The following is a 27,480-nucleotide window of genomic DNA, read 5'->3' on the forward strand; positions in this document are numbered from 1 at the left end:
ATAAATAAATAAATAAATAAACCCTTGTAGCACGTTTTCTGAAAGGCTTGCTTCACCTCAAGCCTCCGCTGCGTCCTCCGGCCCCTTCTTGGAACCTTAACCTAGTTTTGGGTCGGCTCATGAAACCACCATTTGAGCCTCTCCATTCCTGTGAACTTCGATATCTCACATGGAAAGTGATTTTCCTTTTGGCAATCACTTCCACTTGCAGAGTTAGTGAATTACAGGCCCTAGTTACTTATCCGCCTTACACTAAACTTCTGCAGGACCGGGCAGTACTCCGCACTCACCCTAAATTCTTACCCAAGGGAGTTTCGGATATTCATCTAAATCAATCCATCATACTACCTACCTTTTTTCCCAGGACCATTCCAACCCAGGAGAGCAGACTCTGCATACCCTTGACTGTAAACGGGCCCTAACGTTCTACCTAGACCGTACAGCTGCCCACAGGAAAAGCACTCAATTGTTCGTCTCTTTCCATCCTAACAAATTAGGGCAGCCTGTGTGTAAGCAGACTCTCTCCTCCTGGTTAGCGGACTGCATATCCTTTTGCTATCAGCAAGCGGGCATTCCATTTCAAGACCGTGTTAAAGCACACACTGTGAGGGCCATGGCGACTTCAGTAGCACACCTACGATTGGTGCCCCTTCCTGACATTTGCAGGGCTGCCACCTGGAGTTCTCTCCACACCTTTGCAGCACACTATTGCTTGGACAAAGCTGGAAGACAAGATTCCATCTTCGGCCAGTCTGTCCTTCGTAACCTATTTACAACAAGACGTACCAACACCCTTCTGCCTGCCCATTAGGGTTCAGGATGCCCTCGGCCAAATTTTATCCCAGTCCTAGTGCCTTGCACACCTAGGTACAATTGGTGCATTCTCGGACATCCTCAGCTCGGTACTCACCCATATGTGAGGACTACCATCCTGCTTGTCCTGTGAGAAAGCAAATGTTGCTTACCTGTAACAGGTGTTCTCACAGGACAGCAGGATTTTAGTCCTCACGAAACCCACCCGCCGCCCCGTGGTATTGGGTTCGTTACGTTTCTTATTTTATTTTTCGGCACTGCCTGTAGCTTTTAAACAAGAGTGAAGGGGGACCCCTGCTGGCTGCAGGGTTGGTGCCATGCTGGGTATGCCCAGTAGGGGCCAGTCAAAGTTCTGGAAACTTTGACAGAAGTTTTCTGTGATTTGGCTCCATCTTGTGATGTCACCCATATGTGAGGACTAACATCCTGCTGTCCTGTGAGAACACCTGTTACAGGTAAGCAACATTTGCTATATCAGGGTACAAATTTTATCGCAATGATAGAGAGAAACAACTTTGTGGTGGGGTGGCGCTTTATCTAAGATGGCATAGAGTCCAACAGGGTAAAGACCCTGCAAGAGACTTGGGTAAATTTTAAGAACCCAGCACATGCAAATACCTGGAGATATGTGTGTGGCCAGGCACATTTTGTAAACGGCGTGGCCATGTGCATATCTCGCAATACACGCGGAAGTGCCGGGCCTGTGAAAGGGGGTGGACTGGGGGTGGGGTCTCAGTGGAGGCCGGCCGGGACAGTGGCCATTAGGCCCTGTCCCAGGGAAGTGCATGGGCATGTGAAACTTACTTCACCTCAGAAGATGAAGTAAGTTTTCAAACAAAAAAAATCTAATAGTTGGAGGTGGGGGTTAGGAGTCGGAGAGGAGAGGAGAGGGGAAAAGGGAGGAAGAGTAGGTAGGGTGATAGAGAAGTTCCCTCCCAGTCCGCTCCTTAATTGGTTGATCGTGTTGCCGCTCATTTCTTTTTAAAATCTCCCCCTCTTGTGCGCGCGAGTCGCAACCTGTCTGCACATGCGTATGCCAATATAAAATCGGGCGCAAAGGTATCGTATTTTATAACATGAGCACAGCGACACGCATGTTATAAAATCAATGCGTCTATTTGTGCGGCCAGGAACCACGTGTCTTTTAAAATCTAGCTTTAAATGAACAATCAAAGCTTTATGGGTAGGAATCTCGTGTGTTAGTGAAGAGTATAGCAATAGGAGTATACTACCGTCCACCTGGACAACATCAGGACATGCTAGAGAGATAAAGTCCCTGGATGGAATAAATGACAGTTTTATGGAGCACTTGGTTCAGGAACCGACAAGAAAGGGAGCAATTTTAGATCTAATTCTTAGTGGAGCGCAGGATTTGGTGAGAGAGTTAATGGTGGTGGGGCCATTTGGCAATTGTGATCAAATTTGTATTGACTGGAAGGGGAACAGTACATAAATCCATGGCTCTAGCACTAAATATTCAAAAGGGAAACTTTGATAAAATAAAAATATTTAAAAAAAAAAAAGTGCAGCTTCAAAGGTTGAGTGTGCAACAGGCGAGGACATTGTTTAAAAAATATAAATAGCATCTTAGAAGCGTAGTCCAAATGTATTCCACACATTAAGAAAGGTGAAAGGAAAACCAAACGTTGCCGGCATGGTTAAAAAGTGAAGTGAAAGAGGCTATTTTAGCCAAATTATCTTCATTCAAAAATGGGAAGATGGATCCAACAGAAGAAAATAGTATAAAGCATAAGCATTGGCAATTTAAATATAAGAAATTGATAAGACAGGCCAAGAAAGAATTTGAAAAGAAGTTAGCCATAGAGGCAAAACCTCATAATCAAAACTATTTTAAATATATCCGAAGCAGAAAGCCTGCCAGGGAGTCGGTTGGACCATGTATTTATTTTTTATTTATTTATTTGTTTTTTCTATACCGATGTTCAACTAGTGTTTTAGATAATCGAGGGGTTAAAGGGGCACTTAGGGAATATAAGGCCATCGTGGAAAGACAAAACAAATTCTCTTCTTCTGTGTTTACTGAAGAGGATATTGGGAGATACTGTTCCGGAGGCAGTTTTCAAGGGTGATGATTCAGTTGAACTGAACCAAATCATGGTGAACTTGGAAGATGTAGTAGACCAGTTTGACAAACTGAAGAGTAGTAGTAAATCATCTGGACCAGATGGTATAACACCACAGGGTTCTGAAAGAAGTAAAAAATGAAATTTCAGAGCTATTACAATTAATTTGTAATCTATCAGTGAAGACTGGAAGGTGGCCAATATAACCCTGTTCTCACAGGACAAGCAGGATGGTAGTCCTCACAAATGGGTGACATCGAGGATGGAGCCCTGTACGGAAAACTTTTCTGTCAAAGTTTCAACAAGCTTTGACTGACACTGGCACACTGGGTGCACTGAGCATGCCCAGCCTGCAATTATCCCTGTGAGCCACAGGTGTCTCCCTCAGTCTTCTTTTTTCCGCTCTGCAGTCAGCATAGCGGTTGGAGCTCTGTGAGGATTTTTTAACTAATTACCTCATGGAAACACTTAACTTTTCACTTCAAAAAACACTTTTCCCTGCACAGGTCTCCCTCCGCGTACGTTTTTACGACGCTCGGTGAGTACTAATTCTTATTTTTCGGTCGGTTCCTGTCACTATCTTAAGGCTGTTAACTGACTGAAGCCTTCCCTTCCCCCATTTTTCAGTTAGCTTTAAACAGCTTGCGAGTATCTCTGTGACACTCTGCTTGCTTATGCTAGTGGGGTAGGGATTTTTTCCTTAACTTAGGACCTCTGTAGCTTCAAGTCCTTCGTTCCCTGGTACCCTCACGCAGTCGATACCCTATCGCTACACCGGGACCCTCCTAAACCGCCCTGGGCTTTTATATGTCATCAGCGCCCCTCCCCCCACGGTGCCCTGATGCCTTTATCCATGTTTTTTGCTTTTCAGTGCTACCAGGCTTTTTCCTCCTACGCACTGTTTTTTTCCTTGGGCTTCCTCGGTGCCGTCCCTACCCGGATGCATGCCATTGACGCACACGCTGTTAGTCACTGCCATGCATACTCGGGTCGCCGCCACCGCTGCCCGAGACACTTTTTAACGATCCCAGGGTCACTTCATCGATGCCACCCCCCCCTTTTGGGGATGCCATCGATGCCCCATCCTCCCCACCGATGTCCAGCCCTTTCCATCGGGGGGCATCGGTGCCACATCGATTCGTCGGTGGGCATCGATGCCGGATGGTGCCCATCGGTGGACATCGGTGCCGGATGGTCCCCATCGATGGACATCGGTGCCTGGATGGCTTGTCCGTCGATGGCATTGGTGCCGGATGGCCGTCCGTCGATGGCATCGGTGCCGGGTCCTTTTGCATCGATGGACACCGATGCCCAGGTGTTTCATCCATGGGCATCTATGTTAGAATGCATCCATCGAGGGCAGTCGATGCCAGGCTGCTCCCATCGGTGAAATTCGATGCCCAGGTGGATCCCATCGGTGGATATCCATGCCGGCTCGATTCCGTGGATGGGCGTTGATGCCAATGCCAGCCTTATGGCTGGCATCGATGCCCATGCCGATTCCAGGACTGGCGTTGATGCCGGGATGGAATTCATCGACTGGGAGATCCATGCCATCGATTCCATACGTGTCCATATCGATGCCACCGACACACGTGTCTGGGGCACCGATGCCATGTACACTTGGAAATCTGAGTCTGTCCAAATCGATACCGTCAACGTCTGTGGCCCTATAGTTGATGCCCGTGGCCATGCCACAAACGGCATAAATGCCCGCCTCCATGCATCGATGCCCTCGACACCTCCGTTTTCCTTCGGTGTCCTTGACGCCCTATTGATTCGACTCAGTCGATGCCGGTATCTTTTTCAATAACGGCAATGTTTTTCGATTATTCGATTCCACATCGTTTCAAAGATACCTATGCCACTGCTGTCAGTGCCCGTCACTGTCATCATTCTCCTGGCCAGTCATCGACGATTTTTCATACCCATTTTGATGATATCCTCGAAGCCCCTTAGGTTGCCTTCAATATCGTCAATACCGACATAGCACCGCCACATAATACCCTCGCCTCCTCACATTGCTCCACGCTTTGGGTTCTTTTTTAAGCCCCGTATTAGCTTAAGACACTCCATTGTGTCAGGAGCAGAGCAGGCGTGCTGACAGTTCGTCATCGATCGCCTTCCAGGACGACGAGGGCTTCCATCTCGGAGCTGGGGAAAGACCGGGCCGAGCACCGTGGCACCCATCATCGCCGACATCGTGATCGTCCGCCGCTGACGCCATCCAGCACATCGGTGCCATCCTTCTCCAGGCTGGACAACGCTCGGGCAGAGCGACATCACCACTGCCATCAGCACTGTTCCTACAGTTTTGGCAGTCCTTGGTGATCCAGAACTTCCGGATCCAGGTCCGACAGCTTCTGCATTGGCGTCACGACACATCGAGCCGCTGTGACGAGGGAGGGAACATGAGTTCCGTTAGGGCTCCTCTGTTCCTGGCGTGCCCCACCGTCAAGTGGTGTGGGACTATGGCCATCTGTTACACTTAGCAGTCTAAACGCCACTCACGCCTGGCCTGTCTCCTCTGTACCTGTGCCACCATACCGGGTTTCAGAGCGAGATGGACGTTTACGTCCCCGGCCTTACCCTCGAGGACTCCGGAGACCGTCGGGGTCAACAATCTTCACCGGCTCGTCTTGCAGCGATCCACGTCGGATGGTAAGTACCCGCTGCGGCGGCATTCCCATAGAGTTGTGTTCTCCCATTCGGACCGTGGTTCGAAAAGTTCTGGGTCATGTGCCTTTTAGAACTGTATTAGTGTCACATATCACTATGTTAGCTATGTTAGCCACAATATCAGGAGAACCCCTCTATCTTCTTGGGATTGCAGCAGGGCTTCTTCTCTTGTCAGTAACAAGTCCCTGTGCCGACCAATGCTCTGACTCTTGGTTCCCTCCCAACCAAGGTCCAGCTGCATTGGCTGATCTGCTAAACATGAGATTCAGCAACCATTGCCCCATGTACAAGTCCACCTTGAGGCCTGGCCACAGGTCTCAGTGTCTCCTTGTACAGCATACAGAAATGCGGGTACCACTTACCGCTCACACACCTGCAGGAGCCTACATGATATCCTCCATTGGGACACCTCTTGGTCTCCCATCTGGTCAGATATCAGAGCGGCCACCCCACCTTGTACCAAAGTCCCGGTACACTCCCCCAGGCGCTACGAAGTGCAGAGGGGAGAAGGGAGGGGGGTTGGGGAGTTTTAATTGCACTATTCTTTCTTTTAACAGAAAATAGTTACTCTCCGCACATCCTGGACCTAAGAAAATCCAACTTTCTTTAGACGTCACAGGTACAATGGTATCTTTGGTTACCATCACTCCATACTGCAGTAAGTACATTATTTTAATGTTTCTATGTGCTTTATGGTGAGTCAACATTACAACCCCAAGCTCTGCCGCCGGCACCAGCTTCGGTAAGTGAACTGTCTCTTGCATCACTGTTGGTGAATGCTGTTTTCTCTGCGGAGTGTAACATCATTCACTTTCCTTTCAGTACATGCAAAGAGCTCTCACTTTTTTCAGGACTCACTATACATTTACTAACTGGGATTACTGTCACTGCCATAAATCCCTTCTGTAACACTTCTGGACACCACAGTCTTAAGACCCTCTTGTCCAGCATGCGCACAGACATTCTGATACATTGTTATATGTCCCTGCGCATATTTTCCATAACCTCAACCTTTCAACTTTTCATGGTTGGGCTATGGGGTTTCTTCCCACTATGCATTTTTTCTCATAATTCAAAACTGCTATGGGTTATATTCAGTGACATTCTATACTCAATGGACCTAAGTGGTTTCATTGCTTTCGTCCCTGATTCTTATCCCAGTTCGAACTAGGACCTAGTCTCCTTCGACTCATGCTCGCAATTCCTTAGGGTTATAAAGTTTCTCCTGAAAGCTGTCAACCCATTATGCATCTATTGCACTCCAGCATAGTTTCTCATAAACTTCCTGGACGTTGCACCCATGAGTTATGCCCTTATGCCTTCCAATACTGCTTTTGCAACAATTCTTTGTGCATACAGACAGACAGCATAGGGACAATGTGCTTTCCAACTCATAAGCACGCACAACCTCTTAGCTGCTCTGCTAGACAGCTGCGCAGCTCTACCCTTGGCCCTTGTTCACTTCATGCGTCTTTGGGCCACATATCTAAGAGATTTAATGAACGCTCTATCTGACCTTCTCCACGTAGGTTCTATCCTCTCGAATGGTCTCAATTACATGTGTACAGGGCAAATCTTTTAACGCTGAGTTTAACTAAACTTTCCTCTGCGTCTGCATCATTCCATACGATGCACAGGTTCTGCTCCCTACACATGTTTCCTATGCGTTCCCTTAGATGCCTTTTCTTCCATCAAAGGCCTCTTCAATATATCTCTTCTGCTGCCTCTCGTAGCCAGCATTCTTCTAATGTTGAACTGGGATGGGGTTCAGTATTCTTTTCCCCACTCCCTGACTGAGATCAGTATGCTTCCCATACTTCTCAATCCATCATATCAGTAACCTTTTATTCCCTCACCAGTCAGTCCCAAATCATAGACTTACTGATGTTCTTAGGTTCTGGTAGCGTCACAAAACCTTCTAAACATAAATCTTGCCGTTTAATATGGCAGGCTTTACCTCCTGACGCTAAAAAAAAAAAAAAAGAGGTATTACCCCTTTTACTTTTCCACCATTTTTTCTTACTCCCTCGGATTCTGTTCTCCAGACATCCTCCACATAGATACACCTTTCTCTTAGGAGGTGTATCGTTTTGGGAGTTGGGTTCCCGTTTTCGGTAATCCTCTCTGAGTCGGCTTACCATGGATTATCCACTGATCAAGCCGCCTCTATTTCTCTAATCACGGAATGAACATATATATTCTCCTTATAAGTCTCATACATTCTACGTTTGAGCCTTTCCATTCCTCTCTTCCACAGTTTGGCAAGGGAACTTCTTTCCCTCTTAATGTCATTCCTGCCAGCAGGGTCCGTGAGTTATGCACTCTTTCCATACTCACCTGACTCCGTTCCTCTGCCACTGAGTAGTTCTACGCATTCAACTTTCTATCCTTTTCAGGTAGATGTTGTATCTCCGTTCCTCAGGAAATACTCTATTAATTTTTCCTAACCTCTCTCTCTCGCCCTAGGGAGAGACTGGGTTTTCCACATTCATGGACAGTAATGCTGCGCTTACATTCTATCTACATTGCACTGCATTCCATGTGAATTCCACTTGACTCTTTCCTTCATGCAAGGGTCAAGCTGCTACTTCCAGTGGCCACACAGACCTAATCCTTCTGATTAAGTGGTCTATATTTCCTTTCCTACCAACAAGCAGACATTTCACTACAACACTGTGGGTATCCACATACTGTTGTGTCCGTCTTAGCCTTAACAGCTTCCCTTTGGTTACTGCTGCTTGTACTTTTTTATCAGGTTGCAGCCTGGAGTCCTCTCCATACCTTCGCAGCCTATTATTGCTTACATTTGACTAGCCGGCATGCTCCATGTTTGGCCAGTCCGCCTACTCTTACTTTTTTCAATTCACTACCCAACATCCTTCCACGAACCCATTATGGTGTTGCGGATGCCCTCCGTTCCCATTTCCACCTCAGTTGTTACGCCTTTGCGCATCTGCGGTGTATCTGGTGCATTCCCGGGCATCCTCAGCTCGGTACTCACCCATTTGTGAGGACTACCATCCTGCTTGTCCTGTGAGAAAGCAAATGTTGCTTACCTGATGTAACAGGTGTTCTCACAGGACAGCAGGATGTTAGTCCTCACGAAACCCGCCCGCCACCCCGCGGAGTTGGGTCTGTATACTTTTATTTTAGTTTCGCTTGCGCTTTTTAGCTATAAGACGAGACTGAGGGAGACACCTGTGGCTCACAGGGATAATTGCAGGCTGGGCATGCTCAGTGCACCCAGTGTGCCAGTGTCAGTCAAAGCTTGTTGAAACTTTGACAGAAAAGTTTTCCGTACAGGGCTCCATCCTCGATGTCACCCATTTGTGAGGACTAACATCCTGCTGTCCTGTGAGAACACCTGTTACATCAGGTAAGCAACATTTGCTATATTTAAAAAAGGCTAAAGTGGTGATCTGGAAAACTAGACCAGTGAGCCTGACTTCAGTGCCAGGAAAAATCGTGGAAGCTGTTATAAAGAATAAAATCACAAAACATGTCTTTATTTTATTTATTTAAAATGTTTTATATATCGCCTATACAATTTGTTTATGTCTAAGCGGTTTACAAAATAGAATGCACATAATTAAAACATAAGTCAGGCAAATCAAATACAAAAGTTAAGACGATACAAATCATAACAAATAAAAAGGCATTAAAATAAGAACAAAAAGAAAGCCTCAAGAAAGAGGGAAGTAAAGTCAAACTGCTTGATGCCTGCCAAACGTAACAGAACATAGATACATTTTCAGTTTTTTTCTGAACTCCTCTGGATTGGCTAATGGTTTAATGGGACCCAGCCAGCATGGATTTACCCAAGGGAAGTCTTGCTTCTCAAATCTCCTACATTTTTTGAAGGGGTGAATAAACGTGGACAAAGGTGAACCAGTAGATATGGTGTATTTGGATTTTCAGAAGGCTTTCGACAAAGTCCCTCATGAGAGGCTTCTAAGAAAACTAAAAAGTCATGGGCTAGGAGGAGATGTCCTTTTGTGGATTGTAAACTGGTAAAAAGACAGGAAACTGAGAGTAGGATTAAATGGTCAGTTTTCACAGTGGGAAAAGGTAAACAGTGGAGTCCCACAGGGATCTGTACTTGAATCGGTGCTTTTTAATATATTTATAAATGATCTGGAAAGGGGTACGACGAGTGAGGTGAACAAGTTTGTAGATGATTCAAAATTATGCAGAGTAGTTAAATCTCAAGGGGATTGTGATGAATTGCAGGAGGGCCTTGTGAGACTGGAAGATTGGGATTCCAAATGGCAGATGAAATTTAATGTGGACAAATGCAAGGTGATGCATATAGGGAAAAATAATCCAATGCTGTAGTTACATGATTTTAAGTTCCATATTAGGACTTACTACCCAGGAAAAAGATCTATGCGTTATAGTGGATAGTACATTGAAATCATCTGCTCAATGTGCTGTGGAAGTCAAAAAAGCAAACCATGTTAGGAATTATTAGGAAGGGAATAGCAAATAAAACAGTGGATGTCATAATGCCTCTGTATCACTCCATGGTGAGACTGCACGTTGAATATTGTGTTCTGTTCTGGTCACCGCATCTCAAAAAAGATATAGTTGCACTGGAGAAAGTTCGAGAAGGGCGACCAAAATGATAAGGGACATGGAATAACTCCCCTATGAGGAAAGGGTTAAGAGGGTAGGGCTGTTCAGTTTAGAGAAGAAGTGGCTGACGGGGGATATGGTAAAGGTCTACAAAATCATGAAAGGACTTGAACAAGTTAATGTAAATCGGTAATTTACTCTCTCAGATAATAGAAGGTCTAGGGGGCACTCCATGAAGTTAGAAAGTAGCTCATTTAAAACAATTCAGAGAAAATTATTTTTCACTCAATGCATAGTTAAGCTCTAGAATTCACTGCCAGAGGATATGGTTATGGCAGTTAGTGTAACTGGGTTTAAAAAAGGTTTGGAGAAGTTTATAAACTGCTATTAATCAATAAGAAATAGTAGCTTGGGATCTATTTAATGTTTGGGTACTTATCAGGTACTTGTGACTTGTTGGACACAGGATGCTGGACTTGATGGATCCTTTGTCTGACCCAGTATGGGGTATTTTATGTTCCTTTGTTCTTATAAAATTTGCCTGTTTAATTTTTATTTCTTGAAAATTGCTTTCAGAAAATGCACAAGTGATTGCTAGCCAAATCAGCACTTTTTGTTTAACATAATATACTGCATTGGATTATTTCAACAGTGTGACCTGTACGTGCACATTTAAACGTTGAAACAGGATAGCAGATCATCGTGAATACTAGCATAGAAAATATTCTCATTTAAAATAAACTCTGGTAGAAAAAGCTGTTAGTGTAGGGGTGGCAAACTCTGGTCCTCGGGAGCTGCAGACAGGCCAGGTTTTCAGGATATCCACAATGAATATGCATAAGAGAGATTTGCATGCAGTGGCCTTCATTGTATGCAAATCTATCTCATGCATATTAATTGTGGATATCCTGAAAACCTGGTCTGTTTGTGGCTCCCAAGGACCGGAGTTGGCCACCCCTGTTTTAGATGAAGTAGTAATCCATCGTTTTTACAATAAGATTATCTTGGAGATTTTATTAAATCTGGGTCTGCTCTGCCTTAAAATGCATACTCTTTCTACTAGCTGGAGAAAATGTATTTTTCTCTCTTTTTGGGACTGTTGGCATCAAAGCACAATGACAATAGAAATGGTTATTTTGGTGGACTGCAAATTGAGTATTTTTTTTTATATGATTTTTAGGACTTTGAGTCTGTGTGGGTTATTTTGGATGAGAATTGTAATGATCAAGTTGATTATGGAGAGTTTACCCGAGCCATAATTGGAGAAATGAATGAATACCGAAAAGCATTTATCAGAAAAGTAAGGAATTTTGTATTTACTAGAAAATACTTACCAATGACATCTATATTACAGCACATTTAAAACTGGCATTCTTTTACCCAGAAGTAACAAACACCATAATGGGGCATTCTATCATTTGAAGGGAACATACATTTCCCTGCCTGTAGAGGAAGGGAGTATTGATTCAGACAGTAGTGAAGTTATGAAACTATTGTGGAATGGTGATAAGCATAGCTAAACATTCACTTAAGGTTTTTCTGACTATGATGCATCAGGCTCTATGTAGCATTAGAGGAAAATTAGGCAGGTGTTGGGAGAAAAAGAGATTGGTAGGTACAATGTAAAGAAAATTGTTCATCCAGGGACTTAAACTAATTGCAGTGTCTAGGATCCAGAAGGAATTAATTTTTTCATCATGTGGTGTTACCTTCCCCTGGACTTCCTTATAGAGCTAACTGTTCATTAAAAGAAAGTTGGGCTTAATGAACCTTCCATCCTTTGTCAGCATAGCTAGCTCCTCTTTGATACAGGAACTGGACTTCTCATAAGAATACAAGTTATTCCGAGAGCTTTTGGTGTTCAGACTTTTTATTTTGGAGACCTTGGAGCCTGACAGAGTGCTTTCAGGTTTTTGAAATCCTATGAAACCACAGTAACATCATGGCCAGCAGCAGCAGGGAGTCTGTCAGGTGCCAAAAACTGCAAAATAAAAATCCCCCTAAAACCCAAAGCACTAATGACCCTCTTCTGAATCTTCATTGATTTAAAGAGAAATGAATGGAGGAAGGGGATGTTAGCAGGAATGAATGCCAAAGCTTCATGGTAAATTTTGATCTTCTCTAGGTCTACATGAAACTAGATCCCAACAAGACTGGCAGTGTGTCTATGACAGATATCACTATATTCTACTGTGCGAGAAAACACCCTCAGGTTTTATCAGGTAAGGAGTATGACAAAATACACACCTTACTATTCTTAGCATAAACCATACATACTAAGATTCATACTGTAACTGATAGCTATACTTAACTGGTCTGTACATGGTTTACAGTGAATGTTACATATGCAATAGGTAATATATTGTATAGACATATACACATTGTTTACACCGTGCTTTATACTTGTTAGATTTGACAAAACTTTTATAGCTGAAAAAATAGCTGTAAAGAATGAATGTCTCTAGTGCCTGATGCCTTCACAATGGTCTGTGCTTGGAGGTCAGATTAAGGTCATAGCACAGAAGTCTTTCTATTTTTACTTTCAGCTTTTTGGAGTCTTTATTCTTGCTTATCCATAGCTTAGATAAATCTGAGAGAATTCTTCTGAAAAGTCAAAGGCTCTAATCAACATTTGTTAATTTGTATTTGGTCAGATAACGGTGTATAGCTAGGAAAGCTCAGATTGACCAATTCAGGGGAAACATAACTGCACGATTCCCAGCCTAATAGCCTGTATAAAAGGTTTGGCTCAAGCATATAGACTGTGTTTTGGTTGCAGAAGCAGGTAGGTGGTCTGATTGAATCTTTCCGGGTTTATGGTGCACCTTGAAAACATGTTGTGGGCACCTTAGTCTATTGGTTCCCAAACCTGTCCTCAGGAACCTCCAGCCAGTCTGGTTTCCAGGATATCCACAACAAGAGATTTGTATGCACTGCCTCAATTGTATGTAAATGTATCATATTGCACATTAATTGTAAACCGATGTGATATGAAAATGAATGTCGGTATAAAAAAGTTTTAAATAAATAAATATCTCTAGAATATACAGTACATTGCAGATATCCAGAAAGCCTGTCTGGCTGGGGGGGGGGGGTCCCTCTATCTGAGTCTGTTCAAGAAGACCAGTACAATATATAGCAGAGGGGTACACAACTCTGGTCCTTGAGGGTGAGAAAACAGATCTGATTTTTAGGGTTTCCAAAATGTATGCAAATATCTCTTATATTAAAACCCAGGCTAGTTTTCCATGTTACAAGTAAAACTTGTTTGATGCAAGTTCCTATAATCAATGTTTAAAATACCAATTGGTCAACAGTATTATGAGTGTGACTGTGCATGTAATATCTTGTGGTGCCTGCTTCTGGACTGTACTGCAAAATCATCAACTAGGGCCTAATTAAAGGATAGGCAACTTACAAATGCAAATCTGGTTCCCAAACTATTCCTTGAGACCCCCAACAGGTTTTGTTTTCATGATATCCACAATGAATATTCATGAGGCCCACATGCTCGTATTTGGTCTAATACGTTTGTATATTTTTATGCAGACTTGTTTGGGATTTGAGAACCCGCTGTACTTTAACATTCTTTAATTACTGGATCTCAATAGCATTTACAGCATAAGCTTTTAAAAAGCAGTATTAATGTCCCAGACGAGGTAACCCAAAATATTTAAAGCTTTCCGTAACATTTCATTGTGCGCCTTTTGAAGTGTCCTTCATTGACTAAAAAGCGAGAGGATGTTTTGATGATACACACACAGACCTGGTCCTAAACTGGACAGGAGATGAATGCAGCTTTTCAAATGATCCATGGAGAATCTGGATTTGAGTGTTTGGTCTTGCTTTCATGTGGTGCAACAATTTATTTGCAGCTGAACAGGAATGGAGCCTCTGTGCGGAGAGTAGTAATAAATTTATACTCAATTACCCTGACTTAATTTACTGGCTGCAGTATTTCTTTTTCAGATCGGTATATTTTAAATTAGCTTCTATGTATTGTTTCAGTTTTAATTTGCCCCACAGGTATAAATTTTGGCTTTAATCGAACAATATTTCAACAGGTGCAGCTACAGAGGAAGACATTAAATCTGCCTTGTTAGAAACATTAGCAGATGCCTGCAGTAACCCCAACGAAGTGTCCTATTGTGAATTTGAAGACTACTATGAAGGGCTAAGTCTGGGAATCTTGGATGATGAAGATTTTGTTAATATACTAAGGAATTCCTGGGGAGTATAAGACACTCCAGGCCATTACAAGAATCTTTTGAAGTGAAAGAAAATTACAAGCTTCTGTCCTTAATATAAAGTTTCTAAACATTCTATCTTACAAACGAAAATTTCTTAAAATTATTTTCTGTATTTTATATATATATTATATATTTCATTCTTTGGAAGTGGTATCTCGATTTGATGAAAATATTTTGTGTAAATTTTCACTAATATGTATAAAGACTCATGCATATGGGCACTGTTGTAAATATTAACTTGGTTTGTCATTTTTATATTTTAAGAGAACTTGCTTTGGTTGCATTTCCCAGGTTTATATTGTAAATATGTAATTTTATTGGGGGCACTATTGATAACCGTATCTGGCTTGGGAGATGAATTACTACGGTATAACATTTTTTAAGGAATCAAAACAGCAATAATATGTACTGAGAGATGCAAATAAAAGCTATGGGGTAGTTTTTAAAAGGATTTACATGGTTAAAACTGGGTTTACGCATGTAAATGTGCTTTTGAAAATAGCTACAATATATACTACTTTTATACACACATCCTTTTGAAAATTACCTCATATCTAAATTTGGATGTAGCATTTTACTGAAAGCAAGGGTTGAACTCCTATTGACAACGTAACTGTAAACCTTAGTGCATAGTGTTTAGTTTCTTCGTTTAATTTTTTGTTTTTTCAATCTCAGATACAACATTTAAATGAAAATATAGCCATGTGTCATGAAAGAAGCATTAGAATATTAATTATTAAAGCTACATACATGCATGTACCAAGCCCATAGTATGAGAGACCATGGGCTGCCCATACAATTACATTTCTAAGCATGACGGAGAATCAGCAGAGAGTAAAGCTGCAGTTTGGAGGTTTTTATTTTACATATTCTATTTGCTTTTGATTAACTCTTTTCAGTTAAAGTCCGAAAAGCGCTTAAGCAGAGACGCATGATAACTTTCGTCAGAGTGGAAATATTGGGATCAAATTAGGGGCAAAAGCCAACCATAGGTTTGAAACTTAACCTACTGAAAACGACCTCAGTTTAATGAGGGTGAAATTATTTTTTCTAGGGCTTATGCATAAATTTTACTTCCTTATTTAACTCATTTCAACATGTCAGAAAAGCGCCTATATGATACTTCAGTCCATCCGTCGGTCCACCCAGAGACAAGGTAACTTTTGTTAAAGTAGACAGATTAGGTTCATGCTATGATGCTGATGTACTAACTATGAAAACTTCGGCAAATGAGTCTTCATGCAGAAAAACACCAGTAAATCCAAATTTTGGTGTTTTCTCACATTGCTCACAAATTCCTGTTTCTGAAGGTTTATGGCGATTTTTAACTTGGCAGAAGTAAAACTTTTGTGCGGAATCCACCAGCATGAAATTAGATTTAAATTAAAAAAATGAGTTGCTGTGATATAAGATCCTGTGTAGCAGCCCATGAATTTGTAGAAAAACAGTGCACACTGGCTGCTTTTCCCCACACCTCAGTGAGGTATAGTTTATCTGTTCAGACCAGTTTGCTTTTTGAAACATTTCGCGCAAAGGTTTGCCAGGGAGCTCATTTGCATCCATAGCAAACTTTCCCACAGCCAGGCCAACAACCCATGTAAAATTCTGTGGGTCAGCACATTGGTCTCACTGCGTGGAAAGCTAACAACCATGATCCTCGAATGGAGCCTATGGAAATTCACCAGATTCTGATCAGTGGCCACTGCAAAATATACAGAGAGCTTTGTCTTATAATATTAACAAATATAATAAACAAATTAAAAATAACTTACAGAGATAGGGGTGGATTTTAAAAAGATGCACGTGGGCATACATGTGCGCATGCTACCCAGCGAGCACACGTATGCCCTATTTTATAATATGCACACATACAAGTTATACAATTGGGGGTTGGCACGCGCAAGGGGGTGCACAATTTTGCACCTTGCGTGCGCCGAGCCGCGCTGCCTTCCCCTGGGAGGGAACTTCCCTACCCCCCCCCCCACCCCACCTTCCCTTCCCCTACCTCCCCCGCCCTTTCCCCCCTACCTTTTTCGTCTTCTTTTTTTTTTGTTATGAAACTTACTTCAGCCCTGAAGTACAAAACTTACTTCAGACCGTGCGGAGGCCTCTGGCCACGCCCACGGTCTGCCCCTTTTTGCAAGCCCCGGGGCTTTATTCGCATCACCGGGCCTTTTGAAAATAGGCCCGGCGCGCGTAACCCTTTGAAAATCCGACCCATATTTTTTTTCTTAAAAATTAAAAAATGGAACCAGTTCATAAAAGAAAAACATCTCAGAGTCAAAGCTAAAAAAAACCGTGCAGACGTGTCCGAAATGTTAGTGCCATGAGCCATCAGAATATACTACTGGGGAAGAAGATACAGGAGGGCCATTTTCACTAAAATATTTATCCTGTTTGAAAATTAACAGCTGTAATTATTCTTCCTGACCATTCCACAACATTTTTCAGAGTATTTAAAAAAATCTGGACACCAATATATCTTGACATAAGGAAAGAAATTTTTGGCTGAACCAGTAGCATGAGAAATATCAGGAAAAGACATTGTTTTTGGTTCCCCCCCCCCCCCCCCCCAAATAAAAAAACATCTTTCTTCTATCAGGCTGAAGTAAAATTGCCAACAGTGTGGATTTCCCCACAACCTTGATATGAGGATTTTAATTTGGTAATGACAAATATTCTGCCTTTGCTATAGATGGAACAGATTCTTTAGATATTAAAAGAACCTCTGTCAAGTAGCATTTAGAAAAGTACCAGAGCCTGGTACACATTAATCAGGAAGGTTTCTAAGACAAAATGCTTTAGTCTTTGCTGAATTTCCTACATTCTCAGCTTTCCAATAGAGGCTTAGATTATTCTTTATAACTGCATTATTTAGTTGAAGAGTAGATGCCCAATCTTCTCTCTCAAATAAACTTTGTAGCTTGCTCCTCCAAAGTTAGAGCTTGATTGGAAACTCTGCTACTGATCCCTTAAAATAAAATGTATTATTAAATGGGCAGTATTCTAAAGTTTTTATGTGAGTAAACATGGTTTGAATATTGCCACCACCTCCTTCCTGAATGCAGGTAAAGCATCAAAGTGAGCAGGGGTAGGTCAGGTGAGGGAAAGTATGCTTGATGATTGCATTACAAACGTATACGGACATAAAAGTATCCGGGGTGTAAATGCCACCTGCAGTTTCAAAGGAAAATGCTGCAAAGGAGATTTGCTTTGAAAATGAACTTGCAGGCCCGTGGGTAGAAAGTACCTGCAAGCACCAGTATTGAAATTGCTTTTTTTTTTTTTTTTTAGTTTGCTTACTGCTTCTTAACTGGAGGATGGCTCATCCTATTTCTTCAAGTGTAATGTGTAATTCCTGTTGGCATTATGAGAGCAGTTTTGCATTTTTCCATACCAGTAGCATCACCGTGACTCCTGGCCAACTCCTACCTCCTAGGTGTTGAAATTGTCCCTACTGCCACCTGATGGAAATTTCAGAAACTAATCCGCCTGCAGCGAAAACTCTGCCACCTAGCAGCTATCTACATGGAGCTGCTCCTGCTGCCCTCATGGAAGGCACGCCCTCCCCAGCTGGCACAGCACTCCACAGCTACGTGAAACGTTGAGTGTCATCACTGCTCTGGCCAGGAGAGAATCGACTCCAGCTGCACCAGCTAGCAGTTGATGGGGGAGGGGGAAACCCATACTTCTGCTGTGCTGAGAGAGAAACCCTAAACCACCACTAACACTTCACCTCGACCTATCAGGGGACCCTCCTGTAGAGATATAAATACTTAACTACTAGGAGGGCCTTGTAGATAGTCTCTCTTTCTCTCTCCACCCCTCCCCCAAGAAATGGCCAAAACTTCTGGCTATGGCATGATATGGCCCCTACTTTAACTAAAACCCACCCAAACTCCTCCCCTGATCCCGCCCCCTCAAAAATTTGCATTTGTGCCGAGCGCTACTATACTTTTCCCTGGCGATAACGCTTTAACGCCATAACGCATTTTAATGCATGACGCTATTAATGTGGCATTTCACAAAGTGCTGTGTAGCCATGCCATGTTCCAATGGTACTTAAGGATGTATTTTTTTTGTACAAAATCATTTTTTAGGTATAAGAATAGAAAGCATGTTTCAACCAAATTTACATTTGATTTATGCAAATATACATACATACATATATATATATATATATATATATATATATATATAGTTAGTGTAGCTGGGTTTATATTTATTTATTTATTTAACATTTTTCTGTACCAAACTTCATGACAAGATTCATATCAGACCGGTTTACATGGAACTTAGGGACTAACTAAACATAACCAAATAACAGGCAGGCCGAGGCGCAGTTACATATAACAGGGAGACAGAACTTGGGGGCTAGAGTAGCCTGGGAATAAAAGGATAGCAAAAAAGAGGCTGAGAACTAATGTCTAAACTGTGGCTGGAGCGGGAGTCTTGCCACTTGAGAAGCATCTGGTTGAGTTAAGTTGAAATGTTCGAGCTTAGGGGAAGGCTTGGAGGAAAAGCCAGGGTTGCGTGCATAAGTTATGCGCGTAACCCTCTTAAAAGGCCCCTGCGCACGCCAAGCCTATTTTGCATAGGCTCGGCGGCACGCGCAAGCTTTGCAAAGGGGGCGTGTCGGGGGCATGTCGGGTGGGTGACGCAAATTTCGGGGCGGGGTGGGGGCGTGGTCGAGGCCTCCGGACCAGCCCCCGGGTTGGGTGATGGTGTGCCAGCAGCCTGCTGGCGTGCGCAGATTTACGCCTGCCTCTGGCAGGCGTAAATCTGCCAACAATGGTAGGGGGGGTTTAGATAGGGCTGGGGGGGGGGTGGATTAGGTAAGGGAGGGGGAGGGGAGGCGGAAGGAAAGTTCCCTCCGAGGCCGCTCCGATTTCGGAGCGGCCTCGGAGGGAACAGGCAGCGTGCGCCGGGCTCGGCGCGCACAGGTTGCACAAATGTGCACCCCCTTGCGCGCACCAACCCCGGATTTTAGCATATCTTATAAAATCCAGCGTACTTTTGTTCGTGCGTGCGCTGTTTTTGAAAATGTACCCCAAAGTGTATGGGCCGATTCTGTATGATAGTGATCAATTATTTTTATGTCTCTGTGCCTTAGTTTACTTACCTCTGAAACAGCAGAACTATTGTTCACACTCCTCTCAAGAATCATGCATCAGATATAGTCAATTTAGGACATTTTGATTCTCTTTGGGAAAAACAATAGATTAATTTAAACTGTTAATTATTTGCACTATATGAGCCCTGCATATTGTTGAAACAGGCCTTAACACGTTTTAGAAAAAAAGAATGTAGTCCTAGCTCTTTTTAAAAAATGAGTAATGGTTTAATAGCTATCTTAAAATCTTGCATTTAGCTTAAAAATATTGGGGGAAATAACATAATATATGGCATACTGGGTCAAACCAAGGGTCCATCAAGCCCAGTATCCTGTCTCCAACAGTGGCCATCCAAGTCACAAGTACCTGGTAAGTACCCAAACATTAACTAGATCCCATGCTCCTAATACTGGCAATAAGCTGTGGCTATTCCCTATCGATTGATAGCAGTTTATGGACTTCAACTCCAGGAACTTATCCAAACCTTTTTTAAACCCAGCTACACTAACTACCTTAACCACATCCTTTGGCAATGAATACCAGAGCTTAATTGTGCATTGAGTAAACAAGAATTTTCTGTAATTTGTTTTAAATGTGCTAATTTCTAACTTTATGGATTGCACCCTAGTCCTTGTATTATAAAAATTTTTGGCAGCTGGCAACCCTGAACCTGCCGAATTTCGGGGGTCAGATGTATTACATTTAACTCAATAGTTGGTCCTTGGAATGAATAGAAGAGGGAGTCAAAGCAGGTTAACTAAATCCAGATCTAAATACTGAAGTGACTCATCCTGAATACTGTAGGAGTTGTGCTAATGAAAAGTATAAGTAAATTAGAATCCTATTTTACTCAGCTTTAAGAGCACCATTAAGTGATGACATGGATACACAATAAAAGAAGACAGCATAGACACTGCATAGGAAGCGTGACCTATGATATACACTATGGGCCAAATTTTAAAAAGCCCGCATGTGCAAAAACCGCTGGATATACGCGTGGCTGGCCTGTGCTTGCGCTGTGCACATTTTACAAATGGCTTAGCCATGCACATATCTCCTGAAACACACCAAAGTGCCGGGCTATGTGAAAGGGGCGGGGGCCAACCGGGACAGTGGCCATTAGGCCCTGTCCCGAAGAAGCGCGTGCCAGCAGCTGGCCGGCATGCATAACTTCTGCTCATCAGAGCAGGTAAGTTTAAAAACAAAACAAAAAAGATAGGTAGAGGTTAAGAGTCGGGGAGGACAGGGGAAAAGGTAGGGAGGAGAGGGAAATAGGAAAGTTCCCTCCAGTCTGCTCCTTAATTGGCGTGGACTGAGAGGGAACTGGAAAATGGAATTACGTTGCCACACATATTTTTAAAAAATCCCCACCCCGTGAGCGAGAGTGGGGTGTGCGCACCGATACAAAATTGGGCATGCATGTGTGTGCGGGCATCGAATTTTATAATGTGTGCGTCGCCGCACACATCATAAAATTAGCGTGTCCATGTGCGCGCGTGTTTAAAAATCTACCCTTAAGTTGGTGCTTTTTCTCTTGGCTGTCAGATAGATTTGTATGTTTCTATGAGGGATGTGCATTAGTTGGGAATGAAATAGTTATTAACAGCAACTGGCCATATCACCCGTGCCATAATAGTGTGATGCAAGCCCATTAGTTCTATCAGTCTAATCGAACTACCTTTTTCAAGTTCAAACAGTTTGTTCACTCGTGACAGCTGGTTTAGTATCGGTCATAGAAATGTAAGATACGGCCTTTTTTCAGGTTCACAATACATCTGAAATAGTTCTACAGTGTAATTCCTTTCTCACAGGACAAGCAGGATGGTTGTCCTCACAAATGGGTGACATCAAGGATGGAGCCCACCACGGAAAACTTCTGTCAAAGTTTAACAGAACTTTGACTGGCCCCTACTGGGCATGCCCAGCAAGGCACTGACCCTGCAGCCAGCAGGGGTCTCCCTCCAGTCTTCTTTTTTCCGCGCAGCAGTTGCCACGCGGTGAAAGGAACTCTCTAACCACGTTCCTGACAGGAATTTGGAAGTTAATTTCCGAAGAAAATTTGCCCCTCAGGGGTCTCCCTTCGACAAATTTTTTACTCATCTTACGGAACCCGGTAAGTTTTTTGCCTTTTCCATCGACTACCGTCGATTTTGGCCCTCGAGGCCCGTTGGCATTTACCGATCCCCAGCCTAAATTTTGGCTTCCAGCCATGGCAATGGGGTTCCGTCGTTGTCCGGATTGCACCCGGACTATGTCCATCACAGACCCCCACAGGGTTTGTGTAATGTGTTTGGGTAGTGAGCATGATGTCCTGACTTGTACCAAATGTGCCTTAATGACACCCAAGGGTCGCAAAGCCAGGATGGAGAAGATGGGGCTCCTCTTCCATGCACCCACCCCAACGCCATTGATAGCATCGACGTCATCGGAACCGGCACCGTCGAAGTTGTACCATCATCGTCAACCCTCCGGTGACCGTCCGCCATCGATCGCTTCTCGGCCGTCGACTCCCGTCCCTTCCCCAGATGGGCGAGGGGATCGGAAAGAAAAGCATCGCCATCGACGGCACAAGTCTCGGCCTGTCGAGGATCCACAGCCATCGACCTCCGCTCAAGCCGAGCCACCGACAAAGAAGCCGCGAACAGACCGGACACCCTCCACGTCTCGTTCGGCGGCATCGAGGAAACCCCCACCCTCTCGGGGTGTGGGGGCCGTGATCCCACCGGTTACGGTGGTCCCTCCGGCCCTGCCTCAGCCTCCCTCTCCCGTCGAGCCGGGTATGGTTACCCCTGGTCTCCGGGCAGAACTGGACCGGCTGGTCCAGGAGGCCATCGAGAAAGCGATGAAGAAATTACAACCTCCATCGGCACCGTCTCCGGCACCGACGCCGGCTTCGCCACCGAGGAGGGAACCAACCACCGAGCTGTTGGTGCAAGCTCTAGCACCACTACTACGCCGCATGGAGGCACTTATGACGGCCCTTCCATCGGTGATTCCAGTACCATCGACAACACCACCGTCTCCAACTGGTTTCTCATCGGCAGGAGAAACACCGTTTCGAATTCCCCCTTCCGGGGTAGTTCCATCGGTACCTTCTGGTATATCTCCACCGATTTATCCTTCGGCTCCATTGATTCCGTGCCAGGCACCGATTCCATCGGCAGCACCGAAGCCATCGATGCCATTTCTGGTTCCACCTACCGCACCGATTCCACCTAGGTTTCCATCGATGCCTTTAGAGCCTCAGCCAGGTCCATCAGGGCTACAAGCCCCAGATGATCCCTACGATACCTGGGGTGATGATGATGATACATCTTCTGACACAGATTTGCCTTCGCCACCATCTCCTACAGAGAGTAGAAAAAGATCTCCTCCTGAGGATCTATCTTTCATTAACTTTGTGAAAGAGATGTCAGAAGTTGTACCGTTTCAGCTCCAATCTGAAGCCGATGACAGACACCAGATGATGGAATTACTTCAATTTCTGGATGCTCCAAAAATCATCGCTTCCATCCCTATACACCAGGTGTTTTTGGATCTGCTAAAGAAAAACTGGGAATCTCCTTCATCGGTGTCACCAGTTAACAAGGAAAGCTGGACTCCACATACCTTGTCCAGTCAGCACCAGGTTTCCAAAAACCTCAACTGGATCATCGCTCTGTTGTGGTTGAGTCCGCGCAGAAGAAGGCCAAGCGTCTTAAGCCACACTCTTCTACCCCACCTACCAGGGACAACAAATTCCTAGATAGTGTAGGACGGAAAGTGTATCATGGAGCTATGTTGATTTCACGCATAGCTTCATATCAACTCTACATTACTCAATACAACAGAGCCATCCTTAAGCAGATGCAAGACTATGCTGACACGTTGCCGGACCAATACCAACCGCAGCTTCAAGCCCTTCTTCACAAGGGATTTGAGGCAGGGAAGCACGAGATTAGGACTGCCTACGACATATTCGATGCTTCCACGAAGGTTTCAGCCACAGCCATCTCAGCCAGACGTTGGGCTTGGTTAAAGTCATCCAACCTTCGCCCAGAGGGTCCAAGATCGTCTTGCTGATTTACCCTGCTTAGGCGACAATTTGTTTGGGAGAGCAAATTCAACAGATTGTGGCGGAGTTAAAAGACCACCATGAGACGTTGAAACAACTCTCATCTGTTCCACCTGAGGTGTCCCTCCAAGCAACCGCAAAAGAAGGACTCTAAGAAGTCGTTCTTTCGACCACGTCGCTACTACCCTCCGTCAACTAGGGCTCGTCCTGCACGGTCCTCTAACAGGCCTCAGCCTCGTCAGCCGAGAAAAACAAAGACCTACTGTAGCCCCACCTCCTGGGCTGCGGCGGGCCTATTGACTTCCCTGTATTGAGCACATGCCAACTCCCTCTTCCACACATCCCTGTGGGAGGTCGGCTTGTACCATTTCTTACATCGTTGGAAACAGATCACCTCAGATCAGTGGGGTGCTAGCAATTATCGCACAGGGTTACCACCTCAACTTCATAACACTTCCGCCAGACTCCCCGCCCCTTCAAGCATGGAGTCTAACCAGCCATTTGACTCAATTACAACAAGAAGTATCCCTTCTACTACAATCAAATGCTATAGACCCGTCCCTCCTTGTCAACAAGGGAAAGGATTCTATTCCAGATACTTCCTAATACCAAAGAAATCAGGGGGGCTACGTCCAATTCTGGACCTTCGGGCCCTCAACAAGTATCTGCAAAAAGAAAAGTTCAAGATGGTAACCCTGGGCGCCTTGCTCCCTCTGTTGAAAAAGGGGGATTGGCTGTGCTCTCTCGACCTCAAGGACGCTTATACCCACATTGTGTTATCGCAATCTCATCGCAAGTATCTGCGGTTTCTGATAGGCCACGACCATTATCAATACCAGGTACTGCCTTTCGGGCTGGTGTCTGCTCCACGAGTATTTACCAAATGTCTCGTAGTGGCAGCAGCATTTCTCAGGAAGGAAGGTGTCCACGTCTACCCCTATCTGGACGATTGGCTAATCAGGGCCTCCACCCCTCAAATTGCACAATCCTCCCTAAAGTTGACAATTCACACACTCCTCTCCTTAGGGTTTCTTGTCAATTACGAGAAATCTTGCTTGGTCCCATCTCAGACCTTATCCTTCATTGGAGCAGACTTGGACACCTTACAGGCAAAAGCCTACCTTCCACTTCAACGAGTCCAAACTCTCATGTCCCTAGCTCGCCAGCTCCAGTCTCAACACACTGCCACAGCTCGCCAATTCCTCATCCTCCTAGGACACATGGCATCCTCGGTTCAAGTCACTCCCTTGACCCGACTAGCCATGAGAGTAACACAATGGACTCTGCGACACCAATGGATTCAGGCTCTTCAGCCTCTGTCCTCCATCGTCACAGTTACACAAGCGCTACGCCTCTCTTTAACCTGGTGGACGACTCAAGGTCAACCTCCTTCAGGGCTTACCTTTCTCCTACCAGATCCACAGGTAATCCTCACCACCGATGCTTCCCACATCGGCTGGGGGGCCCATGTGGACGACTTACAAACCCAAGGGTTTATGGTCACCAGAGGAAGCCGATCACCAGATAAATTTCTTGGAACTTCGAGCAATCCGCTACGCGCTCAGAACTTTCAAAGATCATCTATCGAGTCAGATTATCTTAATTCAGACAAGACAACCAGGTGGCCATGTTGGTACATAAACAAGCAGGAGGCACAGGCTCCTTCCTTCTGTGTCAGGAAGCTGCGCAGATTTGGGCAGAAGCCCTCTCCCATTCCATGTACCTCAGGGCCACTTACTTGCCGGGAAGTAGACAATGTATTGGCAGACCAGCTGAGCCGTGTCTTCAAACCACACGAGTGGTCACTCGATCCTCTAGTAGTGACCTCTCTGTTTCACAAGTGGGGTTTTCCCCGCATAGACCTCTTTGCGTCCCCTCAGAACCACAAAGTGGACGATTACTGTTCTCTCATTCGCAAGCCAGCACTCTCGGCCCAGGGATGCCTTCTCCCTCAAGTGGACGACAGGTCTGCTTTATGCATTCCCTCCACTTCCTCTTCTGTCAAAGACTCTCGTGAAGCTTCGCCAGGACGGAGGAACCATGATCCTGATAGCACCCCACTGGCCACGCCAAGTGTGGTTTCCCATACTCCAGGATCTCTCTCCATCCGCAAGCACATCCCTCTGGGAACGGATCCGCATCTGCTCACTCAAAACGACGGATGCCTCCTCCATCCCAACCTCCAAGCCTTGTCCCTGACGGCATGGATGTTGAAAGGTTAGTCCTTCAGCCTTTCAACCTTGTCAGATTCGGTTTCTCGTGTCCTATAGCTTCACGAAAGCCCTCCACCAGAAGATCATATTCATATAAATGGAAAAGGTATACATCATGGTGCACTTCTCAGTTCCCTTGATCCCCTTTCCTGTTCAATCTCTAAGTTCTTGGGACTATTTATGGCACCTTTCAGAATCCGGTCTAAAGACCCTCTTCCATTAGGAATGCATGTCAGTGCGGTGGCCGCCTGCCATAAGGTATAGAGGGTGTCCCTATTTCAGTACAACCCCTGGTGACACGCTTTCTTAAAGGCTTGCTCCATCTGAAGCCACCCTTACGTCCTCCGGCCCCATCTTGGGACCTTAATCTGGTTCTTGGTCGTCTAATGAAACCACCCTTTCGAACCTCTGCACTCCTGTGAATGAAGTATCTCACATGGAAAGTATTATTCCTGTTGGCCATTACTTCAGCTCGCAGGGTTAGTGAGTTACAAGGCCTTAGTCACCTATCTGCCTTACACTAAACTCCTGCACGAACAGGGCGGTACTCCGCACTCACCCCTAAATTTTACCTAAGGTAGTTTCGGAGTTTCATATTAATCAATCCATCATACTACCTATCTTTTTTCCCAGGCCCCACTCCAACTCCGGGGAACAGACTCTGCATACCCTAGACTGCAAACGGGCTCTAGCTTTTTATCTAGACCGTACAGTTGCTCACAGGAAGGGCACTCAATTGTTTGTCTCCTTCCATCCTACCAAGTTAGGACAACCTGTGGGTAAGCAGGCTCTTTCCTCCTGGTTGGCGGACTGCATTTCTTTTTGCTATGAGCAAGCTGGCATTCCTTTTCAAGACCGTGTGAAAGCACACTCTGTGAGGGCCATGGCGACGTCAGTGGCACACCTTCGATCGGTGCCGCTTCCTGACATCTGTAAAGCTGCAACCTGGAGTTCTCTCCATACCTTTGCAGCCCACTATTGTTTGGACAAAGCTGGAAGACAGGACTCCATCTTCGGCCAATCTGTCTTGCGTAACCTTTTTCCAACTTGATGTACCAACACCCTTCCACCTTCCCGGTAGGGTGTGGATGCCCTTTACCAAATTCCACCCCACTTGTTGTGACTGTTGCACATCGTTGGGTGCATTTGGTGCAAGTCAGGACATCCTCAGCTCGGTACTCACCCATTTGTGAGGGACAACCATCCTGCTTGTCCTGTGAGAAAGCAAATGTTGCTTACCTGATGTAACAGGTGTTCTCACAGGACAGCAGGATGTTTAGTCCTCACGAAACCCGCCCGCCACCCCGCGGTGTTGGGTTCGTTTTAGTTTTTACTTTTTTAGGCACTGCCTGTAGCTTTGAAAATCAGACTGGAGGAGACCCCTGCTGGCTGCAGGTCAGTGCCTTGCTGGGCATGCCAGTAGGGGCCAAGTCAAAGTTCTGTTAAACTTTGACAGAAGTTTTCCGTGGTGGCTCCATCCTCGATGTCACCCATTTGTGAGGACTAACATCCTGCTGTCCTGTGAGAACACCTGTTACTCAGGTAAGCACATTTGCTTTCTGTATGTTTTGCTAACTGAGGGGTAGATTTTCAAAGGGTGAAATGCGTAAGTTACGCACGTAACCCTTAGAAAACCCCCATGTGCACGTTGAGCCTATTTTGCATAGGCCTCGGCGGTGCGGCGTAAGCCCCGGGACG

General features: G+C 44.8%; 1 protein-coding gene across 9 annotated transcripts in view; it reads left to right on the forward strand.

Annotated features, from left to right (window-relative positions):
- Window positions 1-16,248, forward strand: part of CAPS2 (calcyphosine 2) — a 146,367-nt gene extending 130,119 nt beyond the window's left edge. For 7 of the 9 annotated variants that reach the window (XM_029597155.1, XM_029597159.1, XM_029597161.1 and 4 more), the window contains 3 exons: window positions 11,332-11,451; window positions 12,277-12,373; window positions 14,216-16,245. In XM_029597155.1, coding sequence (XP_029453015.1) covers window positions 11,332-11,451; window positions 12,277-12,373; window positions 14,216-14,391 — 393 coding nt within the window. In that variant the 3' untranslated portion in view covers window positions 14,392-16,245. Of the gene's footprint in view, window positions 1-11,331; window positions 11,452-12,276; window positions 12,374-14,215 lie in introns of all 9 variants that reach the window. The other 2 variants (XM_029597162.1, XM_029597164.1) reach the window with 2 other exon arrangements.
- The last annotated feature ends 11,232 nt before the right edge of the window (window positions 16,249-27,480 follow it).

This window comes from Rhinatrema bivittatum, chromosome 4 (genome assembly GCF_901001135.1).
Source record: "Rhinatrema bivittatum chromosome 4, aRhiBiv1.1, whole genome shotgun sequence".
Classification (NCBI taxonomy): Eukaryota; Metazoa; Chordata; class Amphibia; order Gymnophiona; family Rhinatrematidae; genus Rhinatrema; species Rhinatrema bivittatum.